The sequence below is a fragment of the Rhynchophorus ferrugineus genome, unplaced genomic scaffold, assembly GCF_030347505.1.
Source record: "Rhynchophorus ferrugineus isolate W39M unplaced genomic scaffold, kcgeb_rfMv2 rfM11, whole genome shotgun sequence".
NCBI lineage: Eukaryota > Metazoa > Arthropoda > Insecta > Coleoptera > Curculionidae > Rhynchophorus > Rhynchophorus ferrugineus.
Window position 1 is genome coordinate 26,618,076 of NW_027472590.1, and position 26,180 is coordinate 26,644,255.

At 33.0% G+C, this 26,180-nt stretch overlaps 4 protein-coding genes across 7 annotated transcripts; 1 reads left to right on the forward strand and 3 right to left on the reverse strand.

The window, feature by feature from the left end:
- Positions 1-256: 256 nt before the first annotated feature.
- LOC143204493 (uncharacterized) lies at positions 257-1,607 on the reverse strand. The gene is made up of 3 exons (XM_076417040.1): positions 1,596-1,607; positions 738-872; positions 257-574 (listed from the first exon to the last, which is right to left on the reverse strand). Exons 1-3 carry the CDS (start codon positions 1,605-1,607, stop codon positions 407-409), a joined length of 315 nt encoding a protein of 104 aa, XP_076273155.1. The 3' UTR covers positions 257-406.
- An 899-nt stretch (positions 1,608-2,506) lies between these two features.
- Bap111 (Brahma associated protein 111kD) lies at positions 2,507-7,950 on the reverse strand. Of its 2 annotated transcripts, XM_076417852.1 has the most exons (13): positions 7,849-7,941; positions 7,709-7,789; positions 7,295-7,339; positions 6,835-6,875; positions 6,692-6,769; positions 6,423-6,632; positions 6,243-6,327; positions 5,584-5,685; positions 5,253-5,527; positions 4,805-5,197; positions 3,162-3,279; positions 2,803-3,114; positions 2,507-2,732 (listed from the first exon to the last, which is right to left on the reverse strand). In XM_076417852.1, the coding sequence occupies exons 2-13, from the start codon at positions 7,770-7,772 to the stop codon at positions 2,683-2,685; spliced, it is 1,773 nt and encodes a 590-aa protein (XP_076273967.1). In that variant the 5' UTR covers positions 7,773-7,789; positions 7,849-7,941; the 3' UTR covers positions 2,507-2,682. The 2 variants fall into 2 exon arrangements, with proteins under 2 accessions (XP_076273967.1, XP_076273968.1); XM_076417853.1 differs by lacking the exon at positions 7,295-7,339 and having other exon boundaries at positions 7,849-7,950.
- Positions 7,951-8,231: 281 nt separating this feature from the next.
- Positions 8,232-10,975, forward strand: Ids (Iduronate 2-sulfatase). Its single transcript, XM_076417857.1, has 8 exons — positions 8,232-8,654; positions 8,708-8,885; positions 8,934-9,113; positions 9,163-9,276; positions 9,329-9,604; positions 9,660-9,928; positions 9,978-10,169; positions 10,280-10,975. Exons 1-8 carry the CDS (start codon positions 8,421-8,423, stop codon positions 10,409-10,411), a joined length of 1,575 nt encoding a protein of 524 aa, XP_076273972.1. The 5' UTR covers positions 8,232-8,420; the 3' UTR covers positions 10,412-10,975.
- A 2,699-nt stretch (positions 10,976-13,674) lies between these two features.
- Positions 13,675-26,152, reverse strand: LOC143204900 (breast carcinoma-amplified sequence 3 homolog). 3 transcript variants are annotated; one of them, XM_076417842.1, is made up of 16 exons: positions 25,879-26,152; positions 24,381-24,495; positions 24,142-24,317; positions 23,867-24,088; positions 23,510-23,767; positions 22,069-22,257; positions 21,792-22,014; positions 21,544-21,709; positions 20,277-20,476; positions 19,946-20,217; positions 19,775-19,886; positions 19,606-19,717; positions 19,361-19,544; positions 18,328-18,382; positions 15,854-16,648; positions 13,675-15,733 (listed from the first exon to the last, which is right to left on the reverse strand). In XM_076417842.1, the coding sequence occupies exons 2-16, from the start codon at positions 24,487-24,489 to the stop codon at positions 14,730-14,732; spliced, it is 4,077 nt and encodes a 1,358-aa protein (XP_076273957.1). In that variant the 5' UTR covers positions 24,490-24,495; positions 25,879-26,152; the 3' UTR covers positions 13,675-14,729. The 3 variants fall into 3 exon arrangements, with proteins under 3 accessions (XP_076273957.1, XP_076273958.1, XP_076273956.1); XM_076417843.1 differs by lacking the exon at positions 15,854-16,648; XM_076417841.1 differs by having other exon boundaries at positions 13,675-16,648.
- Between the last annotated feature and the right edge of the window lie 28 nt (positions 26,153-26,180).

Below are 26,180 nucleotides of genomic sequence, written 5' to 3' on the forward strand. Positions count from 1 at the left end.
TCGGAAATATAGGAGAAAAACTCACCTCACTTTTCTGAAGAATACGCGGGGATATGCTGGCGCCGATTAAGAAGCTTCACCGCCGGCCCAGTTCAAAACAACGGATTGTCTGAAGTCAATTTGGCGATGGATTTAATCAGTGTAAAATATATGATCGATCAAATAAGAGAATAAACAAAAACAATGAATGATTTTATCACGGGCCTCCCGATATCCTGGGCAAAAATCTTCAACGAATTGCTCGCGTGACGTGTAGTCCCGATGACCGCCGAGTCCCACATAATCACCGGAAAAGGAAGAACAAAGATCTATTGAACCACCACCAATGACAATCCATACTAGCCCATTCATTCATCATCTATCGAACTCACGGGGCCCTGCCGTAGGAGACCCGCAAGGTAATCAACTAAAAGTTTGCCGAAGCAACGGGCGATATCATACAATGTATCAAAGTCTGCAATGGCCTGCTACCAGAGGAATGATAATGTGCACGAAGCCTAGAATGCTCCAGGCTCGTCAGCCACATTAGCACATTGAGGTGGTCACAGGAGATTGCTATTTGATATTCCCGTACCTGAAAACAGAAAAGAAAGATAGAAATTCATATATCTTCCGAAATGCGGAAAAATTGTTCCGATTCGTGTCAATTTCGCGTCGAGTCAGTGACGGGTGTGCACTTAATGGCAATTATATCAACAATTATTCACATAAATAGTTATCTAATAATGTTTACTTACCGGTAATGGAACACAGCAAATCACTATAGAATAAAAAAGAACAAATTCGATTAAAATTACAGTAATTTTAGGAAATATAGAATTATGATAGAGCGACGATGTAGAAGTACAGCAAAGGGCACCGCTCGTATGAATCTAATATGAAGTACGATAAAAAATTGCCCGTCAAAATGCGTAGTTGTCAACAATCTCCTTAAAATGGTCATTCACTATGACCGAATATTTTTTGTAACATCAATTGATATTTCAGATTTATTCAACCATATTAACAATAAACAAATAACTAATAGTGCACATATATTAAATTTTATTAAATAGAAAATTATATTTAATTTGTTGGAAACAAATTAATCATGCATATTGACAACTATAAAATACATATCGGCAACATATTGCTCAAATCATAAGACGGAAAAAAATCATGGCACACTGGTTTTCCTCGCAAGTTACAAATATGTATTTTTTATAGTGCTATCAAGAAATTGTAATATTTTGAACAATCTTCGAATTTTTATTCAGGGGCATCCAAATAATTTTATCTGTCAAATTAAAAAATATATACAAAATAAATTGTTTTAAATCGAATTGTTTATGATATTCTTTCATATTTTGAGATATTTTGTCAATTATGTAAATTCTATTTTTAGGATTTTTATTATTTTAACAATTATAATAAGGTTAATCAGTAAAAATAAATAGAAGTAAATATTTATTACATATGAAATTGAGTATACAACTTCTAATATTTTCTAAGTATAAAAGTATATTATTATTTCAAAATTAATTTCATGTTTTATTATACATAGAATTGGAATTGAGATTTAGATTCTGTTAAAAATAATTTTATTTTTATGAAACCTCCCATGTCATTTTTCCGTTTATGGTCAACATTACTAGTAATAATAATATAAAATTTTTCTATAAAAATATTTAATATTTTAATGTATGTATAGACCAAGCAAATTTGTTTGTTTGTTTTGTCTGCAGATTAAACTAATTAATAAAGCTATCAACCATAAAGACAATTGAAAATTAGTCTTGCAGTATTATTATTTATACATTACAATATAGGTAATGATTTTACTTATAATGTGAGCTATTTGTTTTTGATAACAATTCGTTAAGCTTCAGACCACAAACTCTTGTTGTGAGTTTCTAATAATAGTTAGTTAATAGTTTTTCATGTATTTACCATCTCCAAATTGATTATAAACTGCCGCGCCTATACAATTTTTTAGTAATAAGATTTGAGATATATTTGCCATAATTACATTTTTTGACCTACTTTTTATACATTTACAATTTTCCTAGAAATCATAATCATCAATCGATCAATAGGTACTGATTTTCTGATTGAATATTGGAACTGTCATCTGAATCTCTTTCAGAAAATTTACTATATCTTCCTTGGATTCGGTATATTTTCTATTTATATGAAGAATAATAAGCCAAAAATTCGACCAACAGAACAAGCTTGATGGACTTTTTCGGTAGTCCGCCTTAGTTTAGAATTATTGACGCCAGCAAATGGAATTAAGAAATCGTTAATATTTTTATAATGCCATATACTTTTAGAAAATTGGAATTAAAAAAGCAATGTTATTTTTCAAATAACTATATTGGAGAAAATGGCGAAGGTATAATAATTAATATAATTTTTATGATAAAATGGCGAAGTAATAATTTTGTTTTAATCATATTATCAAATAAAATTCATTCTGCTATTTATGTTTCCCACAATGAATCAATTATGTACATAAACAAAATCATTAATGTTTATAAACTAATATATTACTTAACCAGCCGCTACATAGAATGACAAATATTATACATAAATAATTAAAAACATTTTTCATTTAACAAACAGTTTTCTTTTTTTATCCTAGAATTAAAACTAGTCTAAAATTATAAATCTAATCAAAAAATACAAAAAAAAATAAAAACATTATTGACTTTCTTCCTTCTCCTTATCGCTGCCACCTTCTTTTTTGATACCTGGAAAAGAATGATATATTTGACACACAATATAATACACTTTGTGTATTTCATAATTGTCTTTTCCTACCTTTTTCATCGCTGTCGCCATTTCCGTCCGTAGCGCCGGAAGAGTATGACACTGCACCATCTCCTTGAAGAGGTGCGTCTGAGGGATGAGGTCCGGGATACGGATGAGGACGTCCTTGAGCGTGAGGTGGGTACTGCGGATAGCCCTGAGGCGGGTAATGACCGTAACCTGGATATTGAGCGGGTGAATATCCTTGCTGCGGGTGTGGCGGGTATCCGGGACCTTGTTGTCCGGCACTTGGATATCCGTAGCCCGGATGAGGTGGTGGCCTAGCTGGCAGTGGCACACCTTGTTGAGAAGGTACAGGTGTGCCTAAACTACGCTTAAAATGTGTTCATGAAAAAATATCGGGCGCTTACCTTGAGGATACTGTTGTGGATATGGTTGTGTCGGAGGCATCATTGGACCTTGATGTGACGGTGGTATGTGGGGTGGATGGCCTTGATGGGGACCACCAGAAGGTTGCTGTGGGTGACCCTATATTTATAAATGGAATGACATTACTTATTGCCGTGTAAATTTCATGCATAACAATGAGTAGAGTTCGTGAATCAAGTAAATAATAATGACAAAGATACTCTATAGGAAATAATGAAGAAATGTTTCACGAAGTACCCGGCGATCAGATTTATGATCGTTACCATGTCATCGACATTTTTGTGATACATTCTTTAACTTATGAACAATTTAGTGATAGCGAAAATAATACCATGAGCCCAGAATATGTACAAATGGAAGTCGATCAAAAACAAAATGATATTGAAGGTAAATTGAAGGAGTCAGTCACATTTCTGTTCATAATTGTTACCATTAATTTCTAAACTGTCTTACTATATTTGTAGTGCCTATTTCAATCGTTCCAGACCCACAACCAGGGTGTTCAAAGCAAGTGTCATTGACATCTGAACTAACTCCAGAAGGTAATGATAAAATTTGTATTAATTCAGCCAGTACCCCCTTTCTGTTCACACTTACTGTTAATTACTTGACTCTGTAACTTCAGTTCAGATGTTCTTATAAGAGTCAAGTTTTATGTTGTATCGTAGTGTACATCTCTGGTTATTTAGTAAAACTTTTGAAAAAAAAAATTAAGTGTGCTTTTTGTTTATATACAATTATGAATAAATCAGTAGACCCACAAATTGAGACTGATTCTATAGAGGCAAGACAATATCTCGTGCCCCAGACTCAAACAAAATTGTTTTTTTTTTTAATATATTTTAAAATCTCATTTTACCAACTAAGGGTTTATCTGGACTGGACCTACAGTTTAACGTAAGCTCCGAACACCGGTCCTTGGCATTAAGCCTACCGACTGGCGAGTGACCATCTTAGAAATCATCCCAGAAGATATCCGGTCTTATCCAGCCTGGTTACTGGCGTGACTGGGATTATTTGCCTTGTCGGATTTTACACTCTTGTCTAGGACAACTACAAATATTAAATAATCACAAACATAAATTAACGACCATGCCCCAGCAGGATTCGAACCCGCGACTATCGCAACAGTAGGTGGAGCGTCCTGTCGCCTTTACTACTGCGCTTAAGCCGGCACAAAATTGTTTTATTATACTGTTAGTAGGTCTTTTAGCTAACTATTTTCTGCCGCGATATTGCCACGTCGAAAACATTTTTTGTCAGTGGTAAGAAAAAAAATTAGTTAAAAACCTGTTAATTGTATATAATTATTTTCCTTTGAGTTGATACTTTTGAGTTGAACAAATAGAATTTTAACAGGGAAAGGCTCAAAGTTTGCTTTGCGAATGATACAAATTCTTGATAAGAAAACAACAAAAAAATAAGGCAGACCTCTAACAAACCCTTTGAAATTGATGCCACTATAAACAAATATGAAAAAGAAAAGACCGAAGAGAACATTTTGAGTTGATTTGATATATTTGATTGAACTTCAAAGACCCATATCAAGTTTTCTCTCTATTACTCCATGATAAAGAATTTTGCTAAGTTTGTCTAATATTTAAATTACAAACAAAAACTATACCTGTGGCATTGGTGGATGGGTAGCAGGACTACCTTGTGTTGGTGCAGAACCAGGAATTGAAGCAACCCCCGAATGCGACAGATGTTCAGTTGGATTGGACACAGAATGAGTACTAGGAGCAACCTGAGAAGGTCCCACGGGGGGGTCCGATTTATCATGAGAGCCGGTTCCATTAACAGCAGGTGGTGCGTGAGGCGGTGTGGTATCCATTGGTTCCTGCTCCTCATGTGCTTGCCCATTCTGATGTACGGAGGCATTTACTAGTTCCACGGTACCATTTTGTGCGACTTTCTTAGGTTCTTCTGGTATCTTCATTCTTTCCTTCTTCAATATCTCATACTGTCTTTCAACCATTTTCATAAAAGTATCCTCGTCCACAGCAGGTTTGCAATGCTAAATAGATACTACGTTACTACCTTAATTTTTCTTTTTTACTTCTCTAACCTACTTTCTTGAGCTCATCCTGGAACTGTTCGCTACTTTCGATAAATTTCCGCTTTTTCGCTTCAAATTTCTCCTCGATCTGTTGTAGCTCGGCTTCTAGCTTCTTCTGGTGCATTGTTAAAGATTGCACTTGCCGTTTCAGTACCTGCATTCTACCAGTAGTAACTACAGATCTCACGTCGGGTACCACAGATTCTGAAAAGATCTCATTAATTAAACGGTGGTTTCGCAGGTACCGCGCATAAGCCAAGTGCTTAACGGAATAGCCATCATCTTGATCTGTAAACGAAAATGAAATTATTTACAATTAATTTATGTGAGGGCACTCAATAAACCTTCTTCATCTTCAGCGGGTTGTATTTCAATTCTCCTATCCGCAGATTGCTTGGACGATCCAGAGCTTCTTTCATGGCTATCCCCATCAGTTCCTTGAGCAACTAAAATTAATTTGTGGTTAAAAACACAATGATACAGATGAAGTTTGGATATCTTTAATCTATCGACTACTAATTAACAGTATAAAAATAATATTTTATTTATATTCAAGATTTATATACAAAAAGAACATTATATACTTTTTATTGCAAAGTTATCTAGAAACCGAAAATTATAAGCATTTGAAGTTGACTGATAAACTCCAAAACACTGAATTGAGACATTAAAAGTTTTGACAAAGATTAAAAAACTTTAAAAAACAAAAAAATTAAAAATTATTTCTTACAGTCAACATCCATAAAAGCTAAATATTTAAAAATATAGACTAATAAATATAAGGAATAGACTAATTCAATTTGACTGAGAATCAAGTTATGTGACAAATGACTGTGTATAATGTTTTTTCACTTGTTTGTTTTCAAATTATCATTCATTAAATTGTTAAACGATAAAAAATGTGTTACCCTAATCAAAACTCTAAAATATTTTTTATTAAATTTCTTAGTAATTAATATCAAACTAGGTTACAGTGAATACAATTAAAAATATGAAAACTCACCAGATTTTCCACGATTTTTTGCAGCAATATATGCTTGATATGCTGGTGAACTGTGGTATGTTTTCAAAGATTTTTCATATTCGACCTATAAAAACACCATTTTTAATGGTTACTTTAATAAAATCAAATATTTTAGCGCAAAGTCAGTTTATTAATGCGTTAAATTATGTAGAAACATACCTTTTCTGTTTCATATTCTTCAATAAATTCTTGTTTTTCTTCTTCAGGTAAATCACGCCACATTTGGCCAATAATTTTGCCTATTTCCCATAGCTTCAAATCTGAATTCTGCGCTTTAACTGTGTCCCACACTTTCCTACTGTATCTCATATAAGGCATAAGAGGTTTTTCTGGTGCTTTTGGCGGTTTGGGTATTTTAGCTTCAGTTTTCTAATGAATATACACTATTTGTTACTAAGATAAATGAATGCATTTTATCATTTCATTACCGTTTTCCCAGTACCGGCTTTCTGTGGCATAAAAGCTGGATTTCCACTTGGTGTTGAAACAAATGGATTTGTCTCTTTCTACAATAATAATATATAATGGAATTAAATATTAACTTAAATGCTCGTATAAATATAAAACATACATTTGATGATGATCCAGAACTACCTGAAGCCCTAAGTCTTTCTATAAAAGAATAGATGAATATTAATTAGAAACATATATAATATGAACCACAAAATAGCATGCAAAAGGTAAACAATTATTTTTCACTTACCAATTCAAATAGCCACAACATTATTTTATATATCAAAAAAATTAATAGATCTTAAGTACATTATAAGCACAAAAACAAATTATAGAGGTATGATTTTAAATACTCTACATTAACAACTACTTAAAAAAGTAAAACCATCATATCTCTTTAAATGTATACAAAATTGTTAAATTTTTCTTCCTTATAGATCATAAATAGAAGAAAAATTTTTAACAGTATCTAAAAAATAGTAAGTTAGAGCAAAGCGTCTTAAAAGTATTGTAAAAAGCTGAACAATAAAATCATTTTTCAATGTTAATATTAAGTATTTGATAGTTTAGGCAGTTACCTTTCAATATGTTGAAAGTCATGGGAGCGCCAGCTGACATCAAATCTGAACAACAAACACAAACAAAGCATATCATCAGCACTAGTCTACAAAACTGTTAACGAAATGTATTGAATAAATAAATTTTAAAAAATTACAACACATCTCAATACATTATCGTTATTAGTCTGGCTTATGAATAAATTATTTCTGATTCAGATATTATTCTAACATGCTTTATTCGGAAATAATACAAATTCCTAACAGTAATTGTATACTGGGGAGATGGCAAACGAAAGAAGTCCACTTAAGATTTTACTCATGCGATCGCAAGCGGATCTAATTATCTTATATGATTTATAACCAAATAATACAATATAATAATCTACTTATACGCGAATTAAATAAAAATTAGATGTATGATATTTGTCTTACGATTAGTGGCTTGGGGATTGGCCATTTGCATGGCTACTTGTTTATAATTTGATGGAAGAGCCATTATTCTTCCTAAATAGCCTATGAAATATATAAATTAATGAATACATTTATCAAATGCCTTCCAGTTAATCTACTACCTAGAAATTATATTTATTATAAACCACAAAATATATCCTTTAAAGCCGAATTGTTGACACGCTTCAAATTGACACAACGCACGACAATTCTTCTTCTTTAGTGGCGATATTCAATAATGCATTATATAGACGAAAAATAACGATTCTGCCGAAATTATCGAACATTTTAAAAAATAAAATTAAAAGTAACTGTTGGTAATTATCCTTCTACTATAAAAAATAAATACAAGGAATGTTCTCAAAAGAAAATAGAGGGAGGTAATATTTAAAAGTACGGATATGTGAATAATAATATTCAATAAAACAAATTTTTGAATTTTTAATGTCATGTATTTTGTGTTGCTTACCTTAACACTAAATCTCATTAATATTTTCATCTCTAATCTTTTATTTCAATTTCTAAATATTTTTTTACTATAAACATAGAATAGAAGTCTCTCTATTGTATGACTATAAATAAGTTTTAAATTGTAATACGTCTACCAGCAAATATTTACAGTAAATATTTTAAACGAGAGAATGTAAACCACTTAGCATTTTTGTTGAATAAGTCGCATTTAATTAAATATGAAATGCGCAAATCGACAATATTAATTTCTTCCCAATTACAAGTTATGATAAAATTAATTGTTCTCATATTTTCACTTTTATATTATGTACCTTGCAAAGCTAATAAAAATGTAGTTTTTATAATTGGAGATGATTTGAAACCAGCTTTAGGTAGTTATGGGGATCTGAATGCTTACACACCAAATATTGATAGACTATCTTCACAAAGTTTTGTTTTCACCAAGGCATATGCTCAAGTAAAGTGCAAGCTCATATCATCTTTGTATGTTATACATAACTTGTGTTGTAGCAAGCTCTATGTGCACCCAGTAGAAATTCATTGTTAACAAGTAGAAGACCAGATAGTCTTCACCTATATGACTTTTACAGTTACTGGAGGACAACTGTAGGCAATTTTACCACTCTACCACAATATTTTAAAGAACATGGTTATCATACTCATTCAATAGGAAAAATATTTCATCCAGGTAATTATTGTTATTACTTAAAAATTGTACAAAAATAGCTACCAACAGGTTTATCTTCAAATTTCTCTGATGATCAGCCATACAGCTGGAGTCAAAATCCATTCCATCCTAAAACTGAAGCATATAAAAATGCTAAAGTGTGTCAAAATTCTGATGGCAGTTTAGGAAAAAACTTAATTTGTCCTGTAGTAACAGAGTTTCAACCTGACAAAACTTTGCCTGATTTAGGTAATGAAAAGAAAATAGTGACTCTATATGTTAACTAATTTTTCCATAGAATCAAAAGAAGAAGCTATAAGGTTCCTAAAAACACCTGTATCTGAACCATATTTCCTAGCAATTGGTTTTCATAAACCTCATATACCTTTCAAGTTTCCTACAGAGTATCTTGGTTTGTTAGAAAAAAAGATAAAATTTGATTTATGTTAAAATGTATATTTTAGATTATCACCCTTTAGATAAGATAACTTTGCCAAGTAATAGGTTTAGGCCTTCAGGTTTACCAACGGTTGCATGGAATCCTTGGATAGATATTAGAGTACGGGATGATATAAAGAAATTGAATATTTCATTTCCATATGGTCCAGTCACAGATGATCTCTTGCGGCAAATTAAGCAGTCTTACTACTCATCAGTTACTTACATTGATGACTTGATAGGGCAGATTCTAGAGCATATTAATTTGAACCAAACAATCGTGGTTTTAACTGGAGACCATGGTAAAGTCTGACGGAACTGTACTCATGAGCCCTTAAAGAAATTTTCACTTTTAAGGATGGTCTATTGGAGAACACGGGGAATTTTCCAAGTATAGTAATTTTCAAGAAGCAACAGGAGTCCCTTTGATTATACATGTTCCTAACTTATCCAAGAGAAAAGTTACTATTGAATCATTTGTTGAATTAGTCGATATATTCCCTACTCTTGTTGACCTGACTCAAGTATCAGCCCCTCTTGTAAAATGCCCTAAAAATATAAAAATTAATACTTGTACTGAGGGAAGAAGTTTATTACCAATTATGTTACAAACTATTTCAAGTCAAGTATGTACCCTGGTATACTTTGGAATAGACTGTTAAAAAAAAGTTTCAGAGAGTTACAGGAAAATTAGCAGCATTTACACAATATCCAAGACCAGGACCATATCCTACAATGAAGCCCAACAGTGATAAACCTCATTTGAGCCAAATCAAAATAATGGGATACACCATAATTATGAAACATTTTAGGTACACAGAGTGGGTCAAATTTAATACAAGTAATTTTATTCCAGACTGGAATCAGGTGAGTTCATATAGTGGGCTCGATAGAATAATAACTGAATAATTTATAAAAGTAAATATAATCGCAGTGAAACCAAATGTTGTACTCACTTTTTTTTGTATTAATTCTAGACATATGGTGAAGAGCTATATGCGTTAAATATAGATCCAGATGAAAATGAAAACATAGCAGATAGAAAAGAAGTTGCGAATATTTTAAAGTATATGAAGAAAAAATTAATGTCAGGTTGGAGATATATTTAATTTTTAAGTGTATACGTTATTATGCATACTTTAGAAATAGGTGCAATATAGGCATGTGTAACAAAATATCAACAAAAAAATCAAATCAGCTTAGAGATGGATTAAGGAAAAAAAACAAGAAAACCAATATGACATTTTAGCCCTATAGGATTATTTTGTTTTCCAATTGTTATGTCTCTAGTGCAAAATAAGATGTCTATATATATATTTTCTTTCATCCAGGGTTATACAAAATATATTAGACAAATTTAACTGTTTTATAAACAAAAATTTCATATCACGTTATATAATCCACACCCTTATTTTTTTTAATTGGTAGGAACCGCTAACTAAAATAAATTATATGATATCGATGTAACTACGGTTAACGATGATAATGGTTACCATGGCAACACAATTTTGATAAATAAATTAACTAAGACCATAATTGATTGTCATTGTTGTGTTAATATTTCACGTCATTATTTGAAATAAACGGAAATGTATTTTATACGTACTTTGAAAACGAGCGTCACATTAAGGGAATGAAAACACAAGAAAAATTATACAACAATTTCAGCCTTATATAATTGTTTTATTTTCAAATTCGGTAAAAAACGTCCCTAGTACAAAATAAGATGTCTACATACTTTCTTTCATCCAGGATTATAAAAAATACATTGGAAAATTTAACTTATTTTTATGAACAAAAATTTCATATCACTGTATGCATTGCAGAGCGTTTACTTTCTTTTGTTTGTTTTGTTTTTTTGAATGACTAGTAACCGTGAACCGAACAGCTCAGGTTAAATATAAGTAGATCAGAACGACAAGGACCGAATTTTTATATTCTTAACTTTACGTCAACCCTGATTAGTAAAAAACTCCTGAGAGATTATTTTTTAAAAGAATTTCCGTTATTCTCACTAGTCCTCATCAATAGGTTATTAATGTCAATGTGTTCTTATATACACATAATAGTATATTAACTAGTCAACTAAAAATATATGTTTACTACAAAAGATTACATATGTTTATCATATAGACATACACATATCATGTACAAGTTTTAACCATTTATCTTTTATATTATTTTTACTTATTTTTTGAATTGATTTCTGCCACTTGATTTAAACAATGCGATAAATAACACATGAAGCAAATATAATGAAGAATGGCAATAAATTAAGTAGTTCCACAATTTTTCCATAAATAATGATTAAATTGCTTTTCATATAGTTTATCTATATTAATATAGCCTTCGATCTTAACTAACTTTTTTTGGTTAAAAATTCCTGATCGTATGTTTTGAACTCTATTAATTTAGAGATATGTAAATGTTATATAAGTAGAATATTAAAAAAGGAAGCTATTCACATAATCATATCATCGAAAGCTAAATGATTAAAACCTTGTTAAAGGTTTTAAAAAACATACGTTGAATCACACGTCTGTCCATTATCACATTAGTTTTGATCCTGTCAATCAGAAAATATCACCCATTTCCGTTAAATTCTGCTTTCGTTTTTCACATACACCGCCTACTATGAAAACGTCAAAAATTAATTGTAGAAATTACATCAAAATAATGAAATAGTCTTATGAAAAACATCTCATTAGTTGTTACAAATACAAAATTACTCGTATAAAAAAGTATAAACTGAGTAATATACTTTTTATAGAAGTAGTATGAGTATAATGTTATGTGTAATAGATTACTCATAAATTAAACTCATATTATAAAAAAAACTTACGAAGATGTTCCATTGTCATAAATATTTTCAAAGGAAAATATCTATACCAGGACACTAGATACCTATCAGCAAAGTCGAATCATAATTATCTGCCTTATATTTTAAAGCTAGATTGTGAAATAATTTTGGCCAATTTTCTTTACGTTTCTAAATGAAAAAAAAAAAACACACAAACAAATCCCACAGCCTATAGCAATTTTAATTCGTCCGAATGTCTAATGGTGCATTCCATTTCCGTTTAGAAAAAATGATTCTAGGCTTTTACAAAGTATCGTTATTCGAATATCCGAACTCAACGTTTAAAACTAATGATTTGTTTTTATTGTCCTTGAAGATATGTGTGTAGAAAAAATATAGAATAGTCTTTGTAAAAGCCTTTGAATGCGATAAATGTAAATGCTCTTTGTAATAAATGTATGTTATATAGCAAATAAAAATTGCACACTAGAATATCTAAAATGACAATCTATATAACGATGAGTAAATTTTTGTTGTTGTATTTAATGAGGCTTCAATTTTCCGTCATAGATAATAGAAAAATAAAAAATTACATGGAATTCTAGACAATCCAACGTCACGCGTTACACATATGTCTTGTAATACCCAAAATAACGACATGTTCAGCAATAAACCGTCTTGATTACGATATGAGATCGTAATCGAGCCGAAATTAACACAATTGTGCTTGCGATTGGCAGTTTCCCAGCGGATAATGCTAATGCCCTCTTTAATTCCAATTACATAGACCCACTAGAGTCGCCAGGAAAGTGTAACAGTTGGCCATCCCCAAAAGATGGCGTTGGTGACGCGCGGCTAGCCGAACTGAAACTACTGCCTATGCTCAGATCCTCCATGTTGTTGCATATGAATTCGGTTGATGCGTTCAGTTGTTCACAACCTGAAAATAAACACGTTAAAAATGCAATTCAATCACTATGTGGGTTAGGGAAAACATAATTTCGGTTTTTTCTTTATTTCATCTCTTTTAAATTGTCCGCTTCGATCTGACTAGTTGTTCAAAGTAGATCATTCCTGACAAAGAATTCTGACGCTGGCGCCTATTTAAGCACTCATCCCCATAAACACCACACAATTTTCGATAAGCTTGCATTGTATTTCACCAATTTCGATTCTAGACAGTGAATAATTGGCGCTACCTTTATATTTATGATGTTCCATGGCCTGTTACCTTTCAAACCCGCTATAATATGGTTTAACTGAATAAATATTACAAAATACGACTTTAAATCCATCTATTACGAAAAAAAAATCGAAATTATTTTTTCCCCTAAACATTGAGAGGACGTTTCTCCAGAGATTCACCCGCATTGGGTTTAGAACAATCGTTCTTTTCGTTCAATTCGTATAACAAGAGGCCAAGCCAGTAAAAAACAAACAAGTCCCGAACATGGGGGGTAAGATTATGTCAAGAAGTTGTCATACATTAAACTTCTATGATTATGATGACAACCACACATATGATTCCAAACTATCAAGTAATATATAAATGAATGAAATAAAACAACTAACTCGATGAGATCTATTTTTTTTATTTTAAATGTATCACTACCAAAAATACTTTATGAAGCCTGGTTAGTGTTCTATCAAAGTGCCCTACCACAAGGTTATGCGTTCAACGCTCTATTTACACTAACTAAACTTGTAAGATAACATTTCAAGGAAAAAACCCGTAAATCATAGGAGAGAAATACTAAGTTATAAGCGTAATTTTTTTGTCATTTAAAATAGCTACATAAAGATTTGTATTAATACACATTGTAATATATTAAAAGTTTGGATACTATAGTAAAAATATAATAGCAATATTAAATTCAAGATAAATTCGTTTAAATTTCTTCCGTCATGTAATTTCTTTTATCAATAGCAAATAGTTGAATTGTTGTTATCTCCAAACTTCTAATCGACAGTATATAAACCTAAAAGTTATACATAGCCAACAATCAAAATCATGCAACATCGCTTTGTATATGTATATCATATCCAAGTTGAAAAGTTATTAGTAAACATTTTTTTTTCAGGTCTTTAGTTAGAAGTTAATTTTTATTTCATTTAAGTTTAATTTTTAGTTAGTTGCACAAAATTGCTCTGTATATAGCACACATATCACATATTAAAACAATCAATTAATCTACAAAAACAAAGACGTGTATATAAAAGAATCTACACAAATAATTCATAATATTAAAACATATCTTACATAAATTGAACACTTAATATATTTACAAAATATTTTTTTTGTCTTTATAAATAAAAATATAAAGATTATTTTTGAATACTTAACAATATTTGATTTATATAGAGGGCTTCTTTATATCTTAAATATCTAAAATTCATTATCTATCTACAGACTTTGTTTTTTATGCATGTGTTTTTATACAGCCCCCTTAGGACTTTGTGTAATAGCGATGTAAAAAAAACAATAAATGTCATATAGGCAACAACATAAGCATGAAAATTTTTGTACTTTACTGCAAACAGATCTTTTATAATATTTAAAGCCCATAGTAATATTAGATTATTTAAAATCTAGTAAATATGTTTAAGATCGAATTAAATCGTAAAATTTATCGTCGCTTCTTCTTCTTTCCGCCGGTTCTGTTTGGAGGTTTAACGACGCTCGCTGTGATGACAGTGACAGTTTTGCCTTCGTCAGAGCTCTCTGTTGTTTCGGTCGGGGAACTTCCAGATTCGTTTTTCTCGTCGTCTGAAGATTTGTCACTTAATTTGAGCAGATCCGCACTACTGTCGCCTTTAGGGAAATTTTCCGACTTATCTATATCTAACAGGTTGCCTCTTAATGACGCGGAGAAATCTTGACGCTCTTCCGGTGTCTCTATGTCTAGTAACTTTTCAGTCGTAACATTGGAATGGACCTTCTTCGGAATAGTAGCGGTGTAGGTTTCAAATTGGTCTGTTATTATGGAATCGACGTCTTGGATAACTTCTTGGGTTTTTTGCGGTTGAGCCACAATGCTACTCCAAGATTTCTTCGGAGGTGGTAATGTAATTTCCGCCTCAACAACGTCATCTTTAACTGAACTTATCAATTCGACAGCGACCGACTTCTGGATTTTAACTCCCAATTTCGCCTTGGATTTCCTTAGTTTTAGAGGCGACTTTTTCTTCATCTTTTCCTTCTGATCATCTATGTTATCCTCTGACGTGCTGACGGTATCCGATGATCCTATATCACTGACATTGGTATCCAAAGCCTTCGACTGTGGCTTAGGTTCTTCCGCGAAATATTTCTCAACGGTCTCCAGTGGCAGGCCACAATCCTCGGCATCTTCGAAATGCTCCACTTTAGGTATATTCTCCAACGAGAAAAAGTTTTCTTCTAGCGGGGGAAACTCTGGATTGACTAATTTATCGTCTAATGCCGGAAATGATATGTCCTCGACTATATCTAGGTTTTTTAAGATATTGCTGCCTGTTTTCAGAGCTTTCTCCCTCTTTGTTTTAGTACCAGGATCTTTTTCGGTTTTCTTTGTGGATTCGAATACATCGTCAAGTTCTTTTTCCAGTTCCTGCTTCACTCTCAGATTGTCGGTGGAAGAACTGGAATCATCTGTAGGTGGAATTTCTTTATTAGTATTTTTAGACGATTTTAAATTAATAGTTGCCGTTACCGACATGTCTTCGATTATACTTTCGCTATTTTTACAAGTTTCGCGTTTCTTTTTATTACCTTTTGTTGTCTTTTGTTCCACTGTTAAATCTTTAACGTCTTCGTTTTTAACGATTTTCGTGTAAGGTTGTTCTCGCTCGGAACTACTTCTCGAATCGTCACTACTTTTTTTGCTAGTGCTGGTCTTTGATTTTGATTTTTTATTCTGCTTGGATATTTCTTGAACTTGAACTGGTTTGATTACGCTAGATGACATATCTTTCTCGGCACATAAGCTTTTGTTTTGAACGACATCAACATCATATTTAACTTCCCTATTTATCGACTCTAGTTTATTATAAACAGAGTCAGAACTCTTAATACTCTCAGGTCTATCTTTCAACTGATTACTTTTGTTCTTCTTCCTGTCGGTGCTTATTATTGGAGTCTCATTTTCCTTAGGAATCAATATATCGGTGATCTCTCGTTCTCTTACAATAACTCTAGTGTTACCCTTCAAGTCCTGTGTGTTAGGATCCTCCCAAGAGCTCGGATGACTAGAATACTTGTCCAAAACTCTCACCGTTACTTCAGTGTCGGCCCTAAGACTTTGAGTCATAATATTGCCTGTCGGTGCGTTGCTAGTTTTACAATAAGCCAATGCTTTCGGAGAAACCAGCGGTCGAAAAAGGGTCTCGTCGCAATTCTCGTAGATAACGACATCATCAAGTATATTAGTGTCGCTCTCTTCGTCCGATTGCACCGTGACGACTGTCCCTAGGGGATTGACGACCTTAGCTATTGGCGAAGGCGCTGCGTTGCTACGTCGCGCAGTTGGCGCTGGAGCTTTCATAGACACAATCACGCACCGCCCACCTAGACAGAAAAAGCCAATGGCAGGTTACTGACATTTCAATTTATTTTCACTATGTGCATCATTCAGCTGGAGGAAATGAAAAACGAAATGGGGATGAGGATTAGCTAAACGGTACATGCTGCATGCAGGAGAAGGAGTCAATCTGCCAGTAACTCGTCGATTTAAGTGAACAGAAAGCACAATGAACAGTAGTAACGGTTATGAGGCAGAAAATGCGATAGTGTTACGTGCTAAAACCAAAAGGCTGAAGCCCAAAACAAGTTTATGCGAGTGAAAAAATCCTGATACAAATATATGAGGTGTTTCAATCGCATAACAGGAAAAGACTAGGTGTTCAGTGTCGCCTGCCTTTGGCTAATTCCTGCATCTTTACATTAATATTTAGCGGATTAGAAACCACAACCAAAACATGTTTTCCGTTACGGAAGGATTGTTAAAAAACCTGTTAAAAAGTTTAAGCGGTATATAAGGACCGATTTATTTACTATAGAGTCAGCTTGTGATATATTTGTTGATAAAATTCTGTCAAGTTAGAACAATTGTTCTTGTGAATATTCGCATACATAAAAAACTAATATTAAAAAGTTAAATATTAAAATATATCCGTTTCAAATAACTCCGTAAGTAGTGTTGGGAACTATCGAACTACTGAAAATATTAGAAACAGCAAAAAACATAGTGACTGAAAATAGTAATTACTACTTCAGTCAAATGCACACTTCGACTGTTTTTCTATTCAGCGATAACAGACAGAAATGTACAAATTCAGATCAGTTAATTTTAAATTGGCAAGTGACAGTGTAAAAAAAGAATTAGAATAATGATTCCAAATATATTTAATTGTATTTTAATATTCTAAAAGTAACAATATGAAAATATAATAAAAGTAATGGATTAATTTCTATTTCATTCCAAAATGGACTTACTTCAATTTTTTTTTCAATCGTGTCATAAGTGAGTCGAATATGTACATATTTCTTCTCTAACTTTCTTTGGGAAAGAGATAATTTATATTTTATATATTTGACTTAATTGTGATGAGGAATGGAGTAATAGCCACTATATATTTGTATCCTATTTTCTCAATCAATCTTTATCAAATATTTAACAATCGCACCCTTTTCAAATACAGTAATAATTTTATTTATCATTAATAAGGAATATTTATTATTAGCAATATTATTATTCGTTGAAAGTTGAATCGAAAAAATCAATCAAAAAAAAAAGACCCAACAGTTGCCGAGATAACATAAATGCAAAATTATTTTTCTATTTATTAATAAAAATGTTGTTCTTTTTGCCTTATTACATTAATAAATAATCTTAAAAAATATAGTTGTAAAATGCTGCTATAATAATGAACAATATATTGTTATTTACAATCATAATACAAAAACCATATGTATATAAATCGGCACATAACTTTCAAGGTTGCTACTAGGACGGCAAAGTCAGAATGTTAAAAATCAGTCGAATGAAACTAATGGGTCCGAATGTAGTAGTACACGACTCAAATAGTCGATAGCAAAAAGTAGTAAAATCAGTCTGACCGAAAATAGCGACTGACACAGTCGATAGTAAAATGTAGGAAATTACTAAACAGTCGATAGTTCCCAACGCTAACCGTAATCAATGCTATTTTGAAACGGTGCAATGAATGTAGAACATAAATACTTACCGCTTTCTCTCACCCCTGGTGACTCGATCATAGCGTCCGCCAAATCCTCCTTAATCTACAACAATAGCACAACTGTAACGTGTTAACACACAACACATTAGAAATATATTTGCACAACTTTATTTTAAATAATTGGGAGTCCCCAGTCCCAACCATTTACGTGTCCTAAAAATTATACCACTGAGACTTTAGGATCTGGCGAAAAAAAGTTTTATTTAAACCCAAGAAGATCAATATAAAAGAAAATATTAGGCGTGGAAAGAGTGCGATTGTTATTTTTTTCATTTTCGCCCAACTCTCAACTCTCACCAATCCTCATTTTGGGCAACCTTTCTCTAAAAGGCTCTATTAACTTCTTGAAACATCTTATGATGCTTCCATTAATTTTTTTTTGTATAGTTTAGGGGACTAATTTAATAGACTATTTAATTGTTTTTCCTAATATTTTTAAAAGAATTATGGCTTGAGACAACATAAATAAAAAAAGCCTAAAATAAATAGAACATACGTGTCCAACAAAAGCTATATACCATCGGCTCGTTGTCGAATTTTTCGGATAACGGGGGTTCAACTACCGGGGCTAGACGAAGTGTGTCAGAAGTTAGACGAGGTAGAGGATTCCTTATGGCACCTATAACTATAAACATCAAGAAGGCCCCAGATTGTGGAATTTTCGAGAATTTCTTAAGAGTCCGAAAGGCACTTGTTCCGAGAAGTTTCTAGTTAGAGGAGTTTTTCCCACCCCGATATTCTGAACGAATCGGGATACAGAAGTTTCTTGAACCAGCTTTTTCAACCACCACCAAGCATCGACAACGAGAATCAGAATTGAATTGAAGAGAATTTGCAAGAAAATATAACGAATACAAGAAAGAATTGGTAGAAGAATTGACAGGAATTGAACCAAGACTAGAAGCAGTAAAATGTCAAGAGAAAAAAGTATTATCAGAATCAAAATGAAGCAAGAACAGTATAGTGTTTATAATAATCAGTTGGGTCGACAATATTTGCAATAACAAACATATAAAATTACCTGATGTTCTCCAGCAGCACCCATTTCTTCACAATTCTTCTTGTAGATATCCAACAATGACTGTTCACTGCTACTTGCTGAACTTGATTCAATAAGGATAGCGTTCGCTTTTGTAATCGGCATGTTTACTGGTTTAGACCTGTTTAAATCTAGTGGTTGAGCATCAGCTAATGACATAGGAGTTCTAAAATGTTCATTTCAACGACATAACATAACTAATACCAATTTATAAATGTGATAGTTACCCATTGGTTGTCGTATAGGTTTTAAAAGTAAACTGAGGTCCCATCCAAAGTCTTCTGTGTGGACCAGCATGTGTTATAATTTCAACTTGAGATAACCAATCATCATCATTACCTGAAAGTAATTAATGATAGACATTGTATATAAAACCACAAATTAATTAATTCAAACCATTTTCCAACTTTTTCTTAACCAATGGTATAGTAGAGTTAACAAATAACAAATTCTGATGAGGAACTGGAAGAGGCCTATCAACTGACATTGGTTGGCGTTGTAACCTCCACTGTAAGTAATTAATAACTCATAAAATTTGAATGATTTATAACCAAGATTGATCTTTACCTGAGCTTTTGCAATAACTGTTAGTTCTATAGGAGAATCATCACATATTCGTTCCTTTGGAATATTACTGGTACAGTGAGGTTCTAAGTCATACTGGACCAACGTCCCGTGACAGTTCATCACAAACAAAGAGTCCACTGGCTTGATGGTCTTGTTCAGGGCAGTTTCTCTCTGCATCACCAAGGAATCGATCCAGGCACGGGCAGGGGCAAAGCACGCCGTGATTCGTAGCGCTATATTATCCTCTGATGATGAAGTCAGTCTTTGACGACCTACAGGATAAAAATCCCATATTTTTTCGGAGTAGATTTGAAATGAAAAGTGATGATACCTTGACGTGGTGCTGGAGTTCCTATATTTTGCATATACACCGGTTGTCTCAATTGTGCCAGAGGATTTATGACCGTGGGATGCGGAAAGGGAGCAAAACGGGGATTATGATATGGAAAATTTGTGCTAACTGGTGCGTCAAACATAGATACCGGGCTGTTGGATCGACCTTCGCCGGTCAAACCTGCTGATCTATGGAATCTAAAAATCAGATGTAATACCGGTTATTTAATGCTTTAGGATTTTTTAAATCGGGACGGGCTGACGTTGGCAGCTTATAGCGGCGTCTATTTAACCTGTTGTTAATCATACTCGTGTGTAAAAAAAATATTTTAGGCCTGCACTAAGAAGTTAGTGGCCATATACAACGCCATCTGTCCTAAATGCAATGCACCACCTTATATGAATCTAGCCAGAAGCAACGTCAATTAACCGCTAAACTTTTTCAAGTTACGTGAAGTTCACCAGGTGACAATGCTACAAAAGCATTTGGTTTGTAATTCTTCGCAAAGCTTGATGAGATCACCAGCAACAACAACAAGAGTGACAGAACGATGATAATCGACTTCTCTAGGCCCAAATTGAACGATATGATGATCAATGAACCTGTCGATGGCACAATGAACACTGTATGAATGATTTTAGAGTAAGGTTATCTATCACAGAGGTGACGTCAATTGGTTACCAAATTTTTTCTTTTAGGATCCCCTTCTTAACGATCGACACCAAGTTACATGAAGTTCGCCAGGTGCTGCAAAAAGTGTTTAATTTGCGATCCTTCAAAAAGCTTGATGAAGCCACCTCCAACAGTAACAAAATATAACGATGATAATAGATTTCTCTAGACCCAAATTGAACGATATGATGAATGATGAATGGATCGACGACACTATGAACGCTGTATGAACAATTTTAGAGTATAGTTAAGAGGTCAGACAGAGGTGACGTCAATCGGCCGCTAAACGTTTTTTGTAGAATACTCTAAACTCGCAGGTCTACGCCAATAAGCAGCAATTTGCTAGTCAAAAAGTCAAAATAATTCGGAACATTACTAAGGCTCAACTGAGTCTATGGTGACTACTCGGATCTGTATAACTTTGAGGGGTCGGTAATGTGACTTAAAAAAAGAAGAATTTCGTTAATTCGTTTTACACACAACTTGTCTAATTGCATTACAACATCGGCCCGGCCTTATTAAAAAAACTATAATTTAAAAATGTAAGTTGATATCATCAAAACAAATAATTCGATACTTAAATGCAAATTACCTTGACATTTTATTTACAACATGAGGTGTAGTGTGTGTTCTCACCCCAATATTACCACCATATGGTGTTATAGGAAATACATGAGTAGTCCCACGAAGTGTGGACACTGTTACCCATCTAGAGTCGAATGAGAAACACATGTCCTGAACTCTAGCAGAAGTGTCCCCTAATTTAAAAAAAAACAAACAGAATATTATGTTAAGTTCTATAATGTAAGATCGTCCACTGCATATAGAGCTGTCAATTACCTCTGTGTAGAGTGTACAGGTGATGTATAGCTGCCAAAGACGATCCTAGTGGATGGGGATTGATGCGGAATAAGTTGAAATCGTGGCCCCTTTTGTCCGCTGTTAGAAGTAACATGCCACAGGGTCCGAACTGTAACCATACTATTGCCTCCGAGTGAGCCACGAAATGGGCCACCACAGATTCGGCAGGTAGCGATCCGTCTGCATTCTGAGTTGTGGGGCTCTAAATACGACATTTTTTAGATATGCATTGAAATTGTGACCACACGCGATATACCTCGATGTCCATAATGGTAACTATTCCCTTCTGAGGAATATCTGCAGACCCGCCAGCTTGAGGACTGTTCGGCGAAGTGCCCAATTTACAAGTTTGATTCCCGGTCAAACTAGAGGCAACCGCATCTCCCAATTCCCGAAGGCCCCGTCCTAACGATTTAGCCGCATGTAGAACGGTAGCCGTATAACTCTAAAAATAAAAGGTCAATGGTCACGTCACGTTTCACTTTACATATACAATTATCAAGAGTATTTGACCTGCGTTCCTATTCTGAGACAGTTACTAAGAATAACTAAGAAAATAACCACAATATACACAGATATAATATGTAATTAACATTAATTAGGCAGAGTGATAATTTAAATACTCAAAATAAAAAAATGACGGTATTTGAATTTCACAAATATATTAAGCTGAGAATAGATAATTTCAGATTTTCCTAATAGATGGTTTTAACGTCTCATATTTCTAGTAAATTGGGTCATATTACGGGCGATGAACATTAGACCGGCACAGAGAAACTTCACAGACGGTTGAAAAATCCTCATTGACGTCAAACAGTCGGATCTTAAGTGTTTGATGGTGTTCAAAGAAAAAAGAAATGCTCACCATAAACTGCTCAAACCTGACAAAATCATTGGTTTGAATTAAATTGAACAAAATAATTCAACAATTGTAATTGGAAAGGTCCTCCATTGGGACAACGCTAAGCCCTATAAATCTTTAGTGAATCGCCAAAAAGCGAGGGAAAATTACTGCAAAGTTTTGACGTATCCAGGTATATCCCAGGATATTGCTCCATTCAATTATAATTTGTCACGATCTCTTAAAGGAATCCTGTGAAAATCACATACCCCAGCTTTAAATACAGAAATCTCAGATTCAACAGCGGCAGAATGTTGGTTCTACCACAAGTGGCAAATGGTTATCGATCAAAATGGTACATATCATTGATCATTTATATATCATTGATCAGTGTTTGAAATGTATATATGAATTTATAGATAAATTCACTTTGAAAAACATATAAAAAGCCGAAATTGCTTTTCGCCTAACTATAACTAATCAAACGATAAGCCTTGGATTATTTTGAGCGAAAAGGGAGCTGTATATCGACGTCATATCTTGAACGGAACCAAATGAACATCCATCCCTTATAGTGATGGCTAAAGAAAAGACAGGGACGAGAAAATCTAAAAACCCCTGATATTGGGTAAAAAATCTGAGGTTTTAATCTATATTAATGATTAATTAACATCAGCTGCTTGAATAAAGCATTAATCACTCATTAGTTTTATTTATAACCTATTCACTTTTAAGGTTTTTAAGACAATATTGGTTGTACTTCAATAGAGAAAATTTATTAAATAGGCCCTTTATTTCTCTTAAGCATAACTTTATGAATAACAAAGCATATACTTTAACATTTTAAAGTTCTTACCTGTACGCCTTCACCTTCATTGCCACCGCTACTTCTTCTAGAAGCGATCAATTTCTTATCAGCATATGCAAGCCATCTTGGCCCCAAGGCAACTGGATTTTGCTGAATCCCTGGACTGAGATAGCAACCAGTAAGAGAAAGTTTGTCTTCCAGTGTAAATGCGTCGAACACGGCAATTCTTTCGGGAAAAGTTATGATGACAGATCGGCGATTTGCCAGCACGTCCAAGATCTGGTTTTTAAACTTGATTTGTTTTACCTACACAAAACAAAAACAAAACTATTATGTCCGGAAACGTTCATTGTTCAATAGTCCTAATTAAAAGCGTGTATTCCTAATTGTTTCCACAAATTATACCTGCTCTCCCGTTTTTAGCGAGTAAAAATTTAGCGAACTGGCCGAAGAACCGTGAGTTACGACATCGATCAGAGCTATCAATGGCCTCTTTAGCTCGAAAGCATCTATTTTATTGGTAGAACCCACTTTATAGGGGGTTGGTAGAATCCGGAGTAATTTTACTGAACCGTGACGCCAGGAGAATATCTCAATGGCTTCCCCGTTGGCTGGTATTGCCCAGACCTAAAATGACCATCTTTTAAAAAGCATACGGTCAGAAGTGCTCGAAAGCATACCTGTATCCCGGTGGTGTAACCTAAAACTAATATTAAACTTGACGGAATCTGCGTCTCGCTGTTTATTGAAAAGTTCGATTCGTCCCAGTCGAGGTTTTCAAATCTGGCCCATTGTATTTGATCTCTGATGTCGAAGGTGTCATTACCAGTTGTCGGAACTACTTCATTAATGAATCCTAAAAATTGGAACATTATAGACACCATCCGTAGATTATAATTCGTCTGTAAATAAAGTGTACCTGCTACACTGTCCAAAATTGTTGGATCAGTAACTGGCTGGGGTGTTACCGTATTTTGCATGGCAGACGTTGGTTCAGACCGTGTGTGATTTGGCGAATCGGCCGACATTATTATCTAAAGGAAGACGAGGAAATTAACATTGTAATAGTCATCTGTCCACCATATGTGATCGCCAATATCCGAGACTTTAGAAAGATTTTGAGCATCGTTTAATCTCTACATGAGGCTTGAGTCTACCATAAGCCAAGGGGCGGTATGAACACTGTTCTCAGTTTTAAAGCGAGATCTTTTTCCCAAAACGTTCAAGAACGAATTATGGATTACCCCCCAAACTGGTGAACAACACACCCAAACTCTCATTATAACCAATTTGACATAAAAATGTATTGAAAAATACACAGTTTGAAGAAAAAATATTCTCCTTCTAGATAAGGCCACCGTTTAGATAGCCCAACAAATCATCAGGAAAATCAGTTATTTGTTGTCAACATTCTTAGTATCCGCTACTTAGTGTTCTTTCGTGAACATTTTAGTAATAGAAAATAGAATAAATATTTAGTAAGCCACTATCAAATAATAAATAATATATTTCTAAAGAATAAATAATAATTTTAATAAAACAATAAAATATAATATTAAAAATAAATAATAAACAGCACTAATGGTTGTGTAAAAATCAGCCCACTGTAATGATTTTTTAATTTTTGTAAACATATGAATACTTGTAATATAAATTCCTGATTATATTATATTTTAGACAACAACAGATAAGATGTGACTTGTTAAAATAAAGTTGAAGGGTGTTATTGCCAATGTTATTAAGCTTAGACTTGTAACTATTGTGTAAATTAGTCTTTGAAACGATAACGTTGCTAGCAATATTTTCAATGAAAAAGAAACTTTGAAAGTTTGTCTGTTCTAATTTTAATTATTTTATAAGAATTTTAAAAATTAATTAATACTGTAGGTAATAGTAGTTTGACAGTATTCCCAATATTTTATAAATAAACGTATAATAAGCCACTATAATAAATAATAAACAATATATCTCTAAAGAAAAAATTATAATTTTAAATGGAAATAAACAGAGCTTTTAAAAAATATGACCAAAGTGCTTTTCTAAAAATCAACACAATATACTCATTTTATTTCGGTAAACATGTAAAAACGTGTATAAAAGTTATTAATTATACTATAGTTGAGATAATACGTGATTTAGTAAACTTTTAAAAATTAGTGTTATGACAATGTTATTAAACATGGATTTTCAAGTATTGTGTAAATTACTCTTTGAAATGATAACATTGCCAACGATATTTTGAAAGGAATAGAAACCTTGAAAGCAAGTAAATTTTGTTTGGCAACAAACACAAAGGGTGTGGAACTACCTGACCAAAATGAACTTGAATAACTCAAGGACGTATCTAGGTATTTCTACCTGGTTATAATAATTCTATACTTTATTACTAATTAAAAATACAAAATAGTTATACTTACGCAAAGTAGGCTATTATTAAAAATGAATTTTCGTTCTAAACCAACTGCGTCATTTCGCAGTACAAAAGAAATACGTATTTTCTTAATCTATATCTTACACATACGATGACAAAAATTAACTCGATAGAAACCGCACTATAAATTTAATTGTATTATCGAAAAAAAGTTGAAAATAATTTATATAGGAGTATTTTTAAAAATAAACATTTACGTTCTTGTTTAATCGCTTGCCAAGAACTGTCACCTCAACACAACACACATCAGCTGATTGGATAGAAAAACAACAACTTTTCACAATCTTA

Coding starts and splice junctions, on each gene's coding strand:
- Ids (XM_076417857.1), top strand. CDS start 8,421: ATGCGCAAATCGACAATATTAATTTCTTCCCAATTACAAGTTATGATA. Junction 9,277..9,328: donor GTTTCCTACAGAGTATCTTG/GTTTGTTAGAAA, acceptor TGTATATTTTAG/ATTATCACCCTTTAGATAAG. Junction 10,170..10,279: donor TTATTCCAGACTGGAATCAG/GTGAGTTCATAT, acceptor TATTAATTCTAG/ACATATGGTGAAGAGCTATA.
- LOC143204493 (XM_076417040.1), bottom strand. Junction 575..737: donor TTTGCTGTGTTCCATTACCG/GTAAGTAAACAT, acceptor TTCTGTTTTCAG/GTACGGGAATATCAAATAGC.
- Bap111 (XM_076417852.1), bottom strand. CDS start 7,772: ATGGCTCTTCCATCAAATTATAAACAAGTAGCCATGCAAATGGCCAAT. Junction 3,280..4,804: donor CCCATCCACCAATGCCACAG/GTATAGTTTTTG, acceptor TTATAAATATAG/GGTCACCCACAGCAACCTTC. Junction 2,733..2,802: donor TGGCGACAGCGATGAAAAAG/GTAGGAAAAGAC, acceptor ATTCTTTTCCAG/GTATCAAAAAAGAAGGTGGC.
- LOC143204900 (XM_076417841.1), bottom strand. CDS start 24,489: ATGTCGGCCGATTCGCCAAATCACACACGGTCTGAACCAACGTCTGCC. Junction 23,768..23,866: donor CGCTAAAAACGGGAGAGCAG/GTATAATTTGTG, acceptor TGTTTTGTGTAG/GTAAAACAAATCAAGTTTAA. Junction 19,545..19,605: donor ACCTATACGACAACCAATGG/GTAACTATCACA, acceptor TGAACATTTTAG/AACTCCTATGTCATTAGCTG.